The sequence below is a fragment of the Salmo salar genome, chromosome 12 (genome assembly GCF_965601325.2).
Source record: "Salmo salar chromosome 12, fSalSal1, whole genome shotgun sequence".
NCBI lineage: Eukaryota > Metazoa > Chordata > Actinopteri > Salmoniformes > Salmonidae > Salmo > Salmo salar.
In genome coordinates, this window is record NC_138302.1 from 27,559,950 (window position 1) to 27,572,045 (window position 12,096).

The 12,096-nt window shown below is 42.8% G+C and overlaps 1 protein-coding gene across 4 annotated transcripts in view; it reads left to right on the plus strand.

Moving 5' to 3' along the window:
• The window catches only part of LOC106564707 (potassium voltage-gated channel subfamily KQT member 5-like), a 131,742-nt gene that overhangs the window by 113,748 nt on the left and 5,898 nt on the right, over positions 1 to 12,096 (plus strand). For 2 of the 4 annotated variants that reach the window (XM_014130980.3, XM_014130982.3), the window contains 4 exons: positions 574 to 797; positions 8,348 to 8,459; positions 9,325 to 9,456; positions 9,698 to 9,805. In XM_014130980.3, the coding sequence (XP_013986455.3) occupies positions 574 to 797; positions 8,348 to 8,459; positions 9,325 to 9,456; positions 9,698 to 9,805 (576 nt within the window). The remainder of the gene's footprint in view (positions 1 to 573; positions 798 to 8,347; positions 8,460 to 9,324; positions 9,457 to 9,697; positions 9,806 to 12,096) is intronic. The other 2 variants (XM_014130985.3, XM_014130986.3) reach the window with 1 other exon arrangement.

Below are 12,096 nucleotides of genomic sequence, written 5' to 3' on the forward strand. Positions count from 1 at the left end.
TACTCTTGCCTCTTACCTCACTTCCTGTATTCACACCATTCAGACTCACATCACCAAAACGTAAAAGACACAATGACACTATGGTACCTCTTCTATGGTAGCTCCTCCAATGGTGACTCTGCCAGTCAGAGAGACAGAGATTTGCCAGCTGAGGTCACATGTTTAGGAGTGAGCTGAGTGCTAAAGAATCATAATTACATACTAGCAGTAGGGTACCTGCTGAAGCATTTTGCCTGCTGTGCGCATGCATTTTGGATAATAGGCTGCAATGCATGCTGGTCTATGAATAGGCCCATCAATCTAACCTAATTTAAATGCCTTGCTCTGCAGTGAAGCAACCAATAATTGGGTAAACGAATGAACAAACTCATGAAATGGTGAAAGACTCCTGTAAAAAGTCTCCAATCAATTGCATTTTGTTTTAATTGTTCCCGACCCCGAACCTGTGCTTGATCTTGATACAGTACGTGTGTATATCTTTGTACTACTCACACCATTTCTTTCTCTCTCTCTCTCCATCCCTCCACACCATCATCCTCCTTTCTCCCTCCATCAATCCATCCCCCATGACAGCCAGAAGTTGAGTTTCAAAGACCGTGTCCGGATGGCGAGCCCCAGGGGGCAGAGTATAAAGAGCCGACAGACGTCGGTGAGCGACCGGCGGTCCCCGGGGACTGAGGCTGGGGGTACAGAGGGCACCAGCCCTGCCAAGGTCCAGAAGAGCTGGAGCTTCAATGACCGCACCCGCTTCAGACCATCCCTCCGCCTCAAGATCCAATCACGCTCCACTGCCGATGGTGAGAGGAACTAATGAATTGTCGTGATTGGTCAATTGTTGGATTTGGGCGTTTAGTGTAAGAGATGGGTTGACATGTCCTTTGCCTTTAAACCAAAATTGTAATCTTGCCCTGATGCTTTCTACACATGTTATCATCCTCAGAATGATATCTCATGATATCTTTAGATATACTTAGCTTATCCTTTGATCACTGGTGAGCTACATCAACTTAAAACCACACTATTAATGTCATGCTAGCTTTAACTCCCTTTACCTAAGTTCTCTGGCTGGGCGCTGTGTGCTAGCCTATGAAGGATTACTCCTAGACCTCTGGTCTTATGGGCAGACCAGACCAGAGCTGGCACAGACCATAGAGCCAGCCGTAGATCCAGCTAGGCCCAGCAGGAGGAATGTTAATGCCTGTTTGCGGTGCGCTGGTTTGGGCTAGTGGGGCTGGCCGGCCTGGCTTGGTTATGGCTGGAGCTCTGGACCGTACTCTGGATGGTGGGTGGGAAGGGAAGGGAACGGGTATGCTGTAGTTTAGCAGCCTTAAGGGGCTATCAGAGGCTGCAGTGCTGCTCTATCCAGCCTAGCCAGCTGTCTGAGGAAGGCAGGGTAACAGCCACAGTGACCAGGTAGCTAGGTCAAACGGAACACCAGCTAAATTCTAGAATGAAGTAGGTTTACACCAATAGTGGACTATAATAACACTATTACCAACATGATATGTTGAGGATGGATAGAAATGGAATGTGTAATTTATCCAGCTGAATCTGGTGTAAGAGACGTTTTGGATAAAGTGAGGACTAATGATTATACTGTATATGACACTTACCTTACACAACCATACAATAATCATGTTGTATATGGTAAATGGACTGTTGCATATATGGTATGCCAGATGGATTAAATGGCTTTGCCAAGAACAAGCTACAGTACTTTCTGAATTAATGAGAGCAGAGATTGATGCTGGCTGACACACACACACACACACCAATATTCCAAAGGCCCGTGGTGGCTTGCCTTGCAACATTACAAATAGCATTAACCTGGGGTCATAGAAAACCTTTTATTGGTCAGGGGAAAATTTGTTTGATCTGCACTCTACCACTTCTAACCCCTGCCCCACTTTGGTGTGCTTTATGTCGTAACTCAGGCCACTCATAAACAGCAGGTCTTTGTGATAAATATTTCCCATTAGCAATATACCTACTGAGGCCAGGCAGCTCTCAGCCTCACGCTCTTCTGCTATACTGTAGACTCTCTTTTGTGAAAACAAGAGGTTTTCCATTTTTCTCTCTCATCTATATCTCTCTGTCTCTCTCTCTCCCTCTCCAGTAGCAGTGGGTGGATAAAATCCCTGTGGAAGCCAAGCCAGTAAAAACATATTACAACCAATGTTGGGATAATTGCATTGTTTGCTCTGTAACCCATTCGTTCATACGTCGCCGTGATATACAATAAGGCAGAGACAACAATAGACAACAGTCACATAGTGGTGAAATAAATTAAACTACACTTACATTTGTTTCATCACAAATCTTGAGAGCAACGTCGGTCCGGTGAAGTCCACAAAGCAAATATTGCATGTAATAAACAGTTATATGGCCTGCAACCAGTGGTGTAAAGTACTTAAGTAAAAATACAAAGTACTAATTAAGGTGTTTTTGGGGGGGTATCTGTACTTTAGTTTACTATGTATATTTTTTACTTTTACTTTACTACATTCCTAAAGAAAATATAGTACTTTTTACTTCATACATTTGCCCTGACAACCCAAAGTACTCGTTACATTTTGAATGCTTAGCAGGACAGGAAAATTGTGAAATTCACACACTTATCAAGAGAACACGTGGTCATTCCTACTGCCTCTGGTCTGGCAGACTCACTAAACACAAATGCATCTTTTGTAAATAATGTCTGAGTGTTGGAGTGTGCCCCTGGCTATCCATACATTTGAAAAACAAGAAAATGGTGCCGTCTGCTTTGCTTAATATAAGGAATTTGAAATGATTTGACCAATTACCTTTTTATACTTAAGTATATTTGATCAATTACATTTACTTTTGATACTTAAGTATATTTAAAACCAAATACTTTTAGACTTTTACTCAAGTAGAATTTTACTGGGTGACTTTCACTTTCTATTAAGGTATCTTTACTTTTAGTCAAGTATGACAATTGGGTACTTTTTCCACCACTGCCTGCAACATGTTAAAGCGAGTTCATGTTTGACAGTTTACTAAACAACTACTGTTTTAGAAGTAAACACAAAGACAACAGGAGCACTGCCTCTGTTATTTCAGCACCATTTCAACGTAAACATTTAATCAACAGTATGCTTTTCTGAATACACTGAAAACGAACTTAAAGATACCAAAAACAAATTATACTGATGTGTGTGTGTCTGTGTGTGTGTATGCGTGTGCGTGCGTAAGTAAAAAAAGAAGTTTGGACTCACCCTACTTGTAGACTAGTTGAACGCCAATGCCATCCTGCTCTCTTTCAATTTGGAAAAATGGTCTATGTCTCTGTCATACTGTACGCTTTTAGTTTTTGTTGTCATAGGCTACCTAGCTAAAAAGCTTGCTAGCCTAACTTCCTCGCATGGGCAACAATGAAACAGCTAAGTTAGCTAGCTACTTAACGTCAGCCTAAAATTTGCGTCGTCCGGGTTAGGGTTTGGCCGGGGTAAGCGTCATTGTAAATAAGAATTTGTTCTTAACTGACTTGCATAGTTAATTAAAAATACTGGCGCAACATGTCATACTCTTTTGGTCCACACAACATCAGATAGATGGGCTACAGTGCCTTGCAAAAGTATTCACCCCCCTTTGCGTTTTTCCTATTTTGTTGCATTACAACCTGTAATTTAAATAGATTTTTATTTGGATTTCATGTAATGGACATACACAAAATAGTCCAAATTGGTGAAGTGAAATGAAAATATAACTTTTTCCCAAAAATTCTAAAAAATTTTAACGGAAAAGTGGTGCGTGCCTATGTATTCACCCCCTTCGCTATGAAGGTCCTAAATAAGATCTGGTGCAGCCACTTACATTTAGAAGTAACATAATTAATTAAATAAAGTCTACCTGTGTGCAATCTAAGTGTCACATGATCTGTCACATGATCTCATGATACACCTGTTCTGAAAGGCCCCAGAGTCTGTAACACCACTAAGCAAGGGGCACCACCAAGCAAACGGCACCATGAAGTTCAAGGAGCTCTCCAAACAGGTCAGGGACAAAGTTGTAGAGAAGTACAGATTAGGGTTGGGTTATAAAAAAATAGCAGAAACTTTGAAAATCCCACAGAGCACCATTACATCCATTATTAAAAAATGGAAAGAATATGGCACCACAACAAACCTGCCAAGAGAGGGCCGCCCACAAAAACTCACGGACCAGGCAAGGAGGGCATTAATCAGAGAGGCAACAAAGAGACCAAAGATAACCCTGAAGGAGCTGCAAAGCTCCACAGCGGAGATTGGAGTATCTGTCCATAGGACCACTTTAAGCCATACTCTCCACAGAGCTGGGCTTTACGGAAGTGTCCAGAAAAAAAACATTGCTTAAAGAAAAAAAATAAGCAAACACATTTGGTGTTCGCCAAAAGGCATGTGGGAGACTCCCCAAACATATGGAAGAAGGTACTCTGGTCAGATGAGACTAAAATTGAGCTTTTTGGCCATCAAAGAAAATGCTATGTCTGGCACAAACCCAACACCTCTCATCACCTGAGAACACCATCCCCACAGTGAAGCATGGTGGTGGCAGCATCATGCTGTGGGGATGTTTTTCATCGGCAGGGACTGGGAAACTGGTCAGAATTGAAGGAATGATGGATGGCGCTATATACAGGGAAATTCTTGAGGGAAACCTGTTTCAGTCTTCCAGAGATTTTAGACTGGACGGAGGTTCACCTTCCAGCAGGACAATGACCCTAAGCATACTGCTAAAGCAACACTCGAGTGGTTTAAGGGGAAACATTTAAATGTCTTGGAATGGCTTAGTCAAAGCCCCAGACCTCAATCCAATTGAGAATCTGTGGTATGACTTAAAGATTGCTGTACAACATCGGAACCCATCCAACTTGAAGGAGCTGGAGCAGTTTTGCCTTGAAGAATGGGCAAAAATCCCAGTGGCTAGATTTATAGAGACATACCCCAAGTGACTTGCAGCTGTAATTGCTGAAAAAGGTGGCTCTACAAAGTATTGACTTTGGGGTGGGGGGGGGGTGAATATTTATGCACGCTCAAGTTTTCTGTTTTTTTTGTTTTATTTCTTGTTTGTTTCACAATAACAAATATTTTGCATCTTCAAAGTGGTAAGCATGTTGTGTAAATCAAATGATACAAATCCCCCAAAAATCCATTTTTATTCCAGGTTGTAAGACAAAAAAAAGGAAAAATGCCAAGGGGGAATACTTTCGCAAGCCACTGTACACATACTGAGACACAAGGGTGCTGTTTCCCTCGCTCTGATGATTACTCCGGTGAGATTCAGCTACTTGCGAATTAATGGAAAATTATTAAAACACACAGAGAGAGATGAAATATTTTTTTTTTTTGTTTTTTTTTTTTAAATATTTGGGGAAGCCTGGCATCAATGAATGCACGCCACTGCCTCTCTCCCTCCCCTTCCTCCCTCTCTCCTTCCTTCCCTCCATCTCTCTTCCATCATAAAAAAATTAAGGTATGTTAAAACTCAAACTCTCTTTTCTTCTGTCATGACGTTGCCCTCTTTGGGTTTTCTATGCACCATTCCCCTACCTCTGTCTCCCACACCCAGGCTCTGTGAGAGTGGTCGTAAATTCCTAAGAGAATATCCTGCCTCATGGCCACAGTATGGAGACAGATTGGGTTTCATAGAAAGAGACAAAGGAATTTCTTCCACCTCACAGAACTGGAGAACCGAATGACATTTATGTTCTGGAGAAGGTATAAAAGATCGGTGAAGAATCCAGCAACGAACTGGTCCGTTTGGTACAATTTTGTGAAACTCATGAGAGACAATACGACCATATTACCATAATCATGTTTATACAATAGCCTCAGCTATGAGACTTACATCTAAATGGTTGTATAAAATGAATGAATAAGAATGGAACTGCTTGTGAAATTGTGTAATGTGATTTTGGACTGTTTAATGAAGGAAACTCCAATTCCATTTGGAGTCTTAACTAAGTCCTTGGCACGCCCCCAGGGACACAGACAGGACCAGGTGTCATGAGACAGCCTTTTTCTATCTCCCGAATAAAACCCCCACCTTGGGTTTCTATCACCAGACCAGCTTACCTCGATAACGAGAGGGCCAAGGTTTGACCATGCATTCCTCTTTCTGAACTTTAACCATACCACGTGGTTAAACTCTTAGACTATCGATACCGACAGAATAAGAACAAGTCTTTGATATTAATTACTAGTCTGCAGCTAGGAATTCGGTATCATTGAACGCAAAGACCGACGAAACCGCCATTCTATAACAAAATTAATGAATGTCACTCTGAACTATCCATCCTAACACAGACAGACAGACAGACAGACAGAGAGAGAGAGAGAGAGAGAGAGAGAGAGAGAGAGAGAGAGAGAGAGAGAACAAACTCTCCATCAGAAACAAACTTTTCAACAAAGATCCCGACGACACACTGAGCATAAATATATATATATATACTGCTCAAAAAAATAAAGGGAACACTTAAACAACACAATGTAACTCCAAGTCAATCACACTTCTGTGAAATCAAACTGTCCACTTAGGGAGCAACACTGATTGACAATAGATTTCACATGCTGTTGTGCAGATGGAATAGACAACAGGTGGAAATTATAGGCAATTAGCAAGACACCCCCAATAAAGGAGTGGTTCTGCAGGTGGTGACCATAGACCACTTCTCAGTTCCTATGCTTCCTGGCTGATGTTTTGGTCACTTTTGAATGCTGGCGATGCATTCACTCTAGTGGTAGCATGAGACGGAGTCTACAACCCACACAAGTGGCTCAGGTAGTGCAGCTCATCCAGGATGGCACATCAATGCGAGCTGTGGCAAGAAGGTTTGCTGTGTCTGTCAGCGTAGTGTCCAGAGCATGGAGGCGCTACCAGGAGACAGGCCAGTATATCAGGAGACGTGGAGGAGGCCGTAGGAGGGCAACAACCCAGCAGCAGGACCGCTACCTCCGCCTTTGTGCAAGGAGGAGCAGGAGGAGCACTGCCATAGCCCTGCAAAATGACCTCCAGCAGGCCACAAATGTGCATGTGTCTGCTCAAACGGTCAGAAACAGACTCCATGAGGATGGTATGAGGGCCCGACGTCCACAGGTGGGGGTTGTGTTTACAGCCCAAGGACGTTTGGCATTTGCCAGAGAACACCAAGATTGGCAAATTCGCCACTGGCGCCCTGTGCTCTTCACAGATGAAAGCAGGTTCACACTGAGCACGTGACAGAGTCTGGAGATGCCGTGGAGAACGTTCTGCTGCCTGCAACATCCTCCAGCATGACCGGTTTGGCGGTGGGTCAGTCATGGTGTGGGGTGGCATTTCTTTGGGGGGCCGCACAGCCCTCCATGTGCTTGCCAGAGGTAGCCTGACTGCCATTAGGTACCGAGATGAGATCCTCAGACCCCTTGTGAGACCATATGCTGGTGCGGTTGGCCCTGGGTTCCTCCTAATGCAAGACAATGCTAGACCTCAGGTGGCTGGAGTGTGTCAGCAGTTCCTGCAAGAGGAAGGTATTGATGCTATGGACTGGCCCGCCCGTTCCCCAGACCTGAATCCAATTGAGCACATCTGGGACATCATGTCTCGCTCCATCCACCAACGCCACGTTGCACCACAGACTGTCCAGGAGTTGGCGGATGCTTTAGTCCAGGTCTGGGAGGAGATCCCTCAGGAGACCATCCGCCACCTCATCAGGAGCATGCCCAGGCGTTGTAGGGAGGTCATACAGGCACGTGGAGGCCACACACACTACTGAGCCTCATTTTGACTTGTTTTAAGGACATTACATCAAAGTTGGATCAGCCTGTAGTGTGGTTTTCCACTTTCATTTTGAGTGTGACTCCAAATCCAGACCTCCATGGGTTGATAAATTGGATTTCCATTAATTATTTTTGTGTGATTTTGTTGTCAGCACATTCAACTATGTAAAGAAAAAAGTATTTAATAAGATTATTTCATTCATTCAGATCTAGGATGTGTTATTTTAGTGTTCCCTTTATTTTTTTGAGCAGTGTATATTGATTGCAATTATTCCCGAATGAGTGAGCGTTCATGTGCAAAGGTTTAGCATTTCAATTGTTATAATTATCAACTCTGTAGTGTCTTCTCAGCCTCCCCCGACCCCCTTTTGTCTAACAAGCCGCCATGCCGCTTTAGCCCACTAGGGCACATTCCTCTATCATGGGAGACAGAGGTAGGGGGATATGGTGCCCCGACCTCCTAGTTAATTACAGTTACATGATTAATCAGTTTAATCGCGTAATAATAATTACAGAGAGTTATTTGATAAATATGTCTTCAGTTTTAATTATGCCAAAGACACGACACCTCCATCTCTCTCTCTCTCTAGCTGACTCTAACATGACCACTGAGGATGGGTTCGGTGATGACAAGGGATGTCACTGTGAGATCTCTGTGGAGGACCTGCTGCCTTCCGTCAAGTCTGTCATCCGAGCCGTCAGGTGAGACGCACGCGCTCGCTCGCTCGCTCACTCACTCACTCACTCACTCACTCACTCACTCACTCACTCACACACACACACACACACACACACAAACTCACACACACACACACAAACCTGCTGCCCTCACTCAAGTATGTCGTCAGAGCCTTAGCGTGACATTTTTGATTGTTATTGTAACCTCCTAACTCTTTCCCCTAATCCATACCGTGAGAGGCAGCTTCAAAATCTCTCTTACTTCCCGCCATGGGTTTAGCCAGTGGATACATTACTATATAACTTTTCCATCAGTCTTACCCCTTTGATCCTGACATTGGGCAGTAAGGGCTTCTCATATTCAACCTCTTCCGTTGTATGTGGCCCCTAGGCTCCACAGGTGTATGTACTAAGCTCCCCTCTACACTCTCTCAAAGGGCTAGATTTACATGCTACACAGCTAAAGTAAACAGGGAAGTAAAGACTGATTTTACCTCAGATCGTTCGCTGTACAACTTCACAATAATATTTTCTTTTGAAATATGAAATGATTTTCCAGATGAGCGGTTATGTATTTATGTTGAGAAAGAAGAGCTGTTTCTGCTGTTGCTATTGGATAGTTTTAGATCTCAGTACCTTGGCATGTGTTACTCTAGGTCAATGTCGTTCTTTGTTTGAGGACTCCCTCTAATGGTAGATTTAAGAACTGCATTGAGATGCCCTCCTGTGCTGGGTCGCATTCATTAGGACACACCGTAGTGAAACGTTTCGCAACGGGAAACAAAAACAAGCGTTTCTTATTAGATACGTTCATGTAGTCCCTCCCTGTTTCAGTCAATGTTCTTTCATCTGGTATTTAATGAACATGACCCTGGTCTGGTCCATCCAGGATAATGAAGTTCCACGTGGCCAAGAAGAAGTTTAAGGAGACGTTGCGTCCGTACGATGTGAAGGACGTCATAGAGCAGTACTCCGCCGGACACTTGGACATGCTGTGTCGCATCAAGAGTCTGCAAACACGGTGAGAACAATAATGCAATGTCACGCATGGTCAAAGTGCTCACGTAGTCACACTCTAACTTACACCTTCCAATAAAATGCATGAAAAAGCTTAGCTAGCAGCTGTTTGCCCATGGGTATTCACTGCTTAGACACTACTGTGAGCAGTATGTCTTTGTCTTCATATGAGTGTGCATATGTTCGAGTCTGTGTGCATACATTCATATTTGTGTGTGTGTGTGTGTCCTCACTTTCCCCCACAGGCTGGACATGATAGTGGGGCCCCAGCCCCTGAGCAGCCGAGCCAAGACCTTTTCCTCTCCCTCCCTGCCCATGTATTACAGCCAGGGCAGAAAGAACTCCACGCAGGGGTCAGAGTTAACCCCCTCACGCTCCTCACACACACCCCTCACGCACTCTCCTATCCTCACACCCTCTTGACTTTCTCCCCATCCCCTGCATGTGGACTAGCTGATTGTGTTCTAGAAGAAACACTGCATGGTTTTCAAATCGCAAATATCTTTCTTACCTGTTTAGGTTGACAGTATATCTTACCTGTCTAAGTTGACAGTATATCTTACCTGTCTAGGTTGACAGTATATCTTACCTGTCTAGTTTGACAGTATGTCTTGCACGGGGGATGCACTTGGGACTGTTGATGGGTTCAGTTTCTAGATTCCTCCTGGTGATGTTTCTTCTGTTCTGCATTCCTGTCAAATGAGTTTTCTCTTAAACTTATGGCCCGATTCAATCAGATCCACTTTAGCCAACATCCGGATAGCTGATGTTTTGACGGTGTCGGAGGTGGAATTGCGTTAGAGTTGTCAAATCCACAAGTTGCTCCCGGCATTATAGATATAACAGACATTGCCATTGGCTGCATGGATTCTCATTAAATTCAAATTCTGGAATGTGTGATGTAATCTACACTTCGATTAGGCTGTTAGAAATCTTCATTATTTAGTTAAATGATTTTTCAATTTGAATGTAATTATTTCTATATAGTCTACACTTTCTCATTCTGAACTTCTAACGCAAGTGGGGAGGTGTGGCTTCTTGACAATGATCACAAGAGCAGCTGCTCACCGATTTACAGCTCCAATGCAGTTCCACCGCCGACACCGCCAAAACATTAGCTATGCGGGTGTCGGCTATAGCCGGTTAGCTCTTGATCTGATTAAATCTAGGCCCTAAACTTTCACTGAATATGAAAGGCCTTATTTACCTAATGAGTGAGTAGTGAGCCACCATGTGGTAGAAATTTTAAATGACATTTTTCTGGTCGAGAGCTTCTTGAGTCATGGAAAATATTGATTATCTCATATAAACATCTTAACTGAAAATCCAAATGCGTAATAAAATGATATATAAATATAAATAAAAACGATGCTTGTAATTTAAGGTCATCCATTTTGTCTTTCAAATCCAGTAGTAGATAATACATTCTTCTCTTCTTCTGGCCTTCTAAAGTTTTATCTTATCTTTTGAAAAAAGGCGTATTGATATCCCACTGGGCACAGACGTCAATTCAACGTCTATTCCACATTGGTTCCAACTCATTTCGGTGAAATGACATGGAAACAACGTTGATTCAACCAGTGTGTGTGTCCAGTGGGATGCTGTTGATATTGATACACTTGCAACATATCTCCAGTGACACAGTAAACCGAGCCAAATATATCTTTGTGAGCAGTATGGCCTCTACAGTAAGTGTTGTATTCTTATAGAGGACCAATTCCATCTTTAACCTCTCTGGGCTAGGTGGGACGAATTCGTCCCACCTACGCAACAGCCAGTGTAATCCAGTGGCGCGATTTTCAAATACCTTAAAAATCCTATTACTTCAATTTCTCAAACATATGACTATTTTACAGCTATTTAAAGACAAGACTCTCGTTAATCTAACCACACTGTCCGATTTCAAAAAGGCATTACAACGAAAACAAAACATTAGATTATGTCAGCAGAGTACCCAGCCAGAAATAATCAGACACCCATTTTTCAAGCTAGCATATAATGTCACAAAAACCCAGAAGACAGCTAAATGCAGCACTAACCTTTGATGATCTTCATCAGATGACAACCCTAGGACATTATGTTATACAATACATGCATGTTTTGTTCAATCAAGTTCATATTTATATAAAAAAACAGCTTTTTACATTAGCATGTGACGTTCAGAACTAGCATACCCCCGCAAACTTCCGGGGAATTTACTAACAATTTACTAAATTACTCACGATAAACGTTCACAAAAAGCAAAACAATTATTTTAAGAATTATAGATACAGAACTCCTCTATGCACTCGATATGTCCGATTTTAAAATAGCTTTTTGGTGAAAGCACATTTTGCAATATTCTAAGTACATAGCCCAGCCATCACGGGCTAGCTATTTAGACACCCGGCAAGTTTAGCCTTCACCAAAATCAGATTTACTATTACAAAAGTTTGATTACCTTTTGTTGTCTTCGTCAGAATGCACTCCCAGGACTGCTACTTCAATAACAAATGTTGGTTTGGTCCAAAATAATCCATCGTTATATCCGAATAGCGGCGTTTTGTTCGTGCGTTCCAGAAACTATCCGAAATGGTAAATCAGGGTCGTGCGCATGGCGCAATTCGTGACAAAAAAATTCTAAATATTCCATTACCGTACTTCG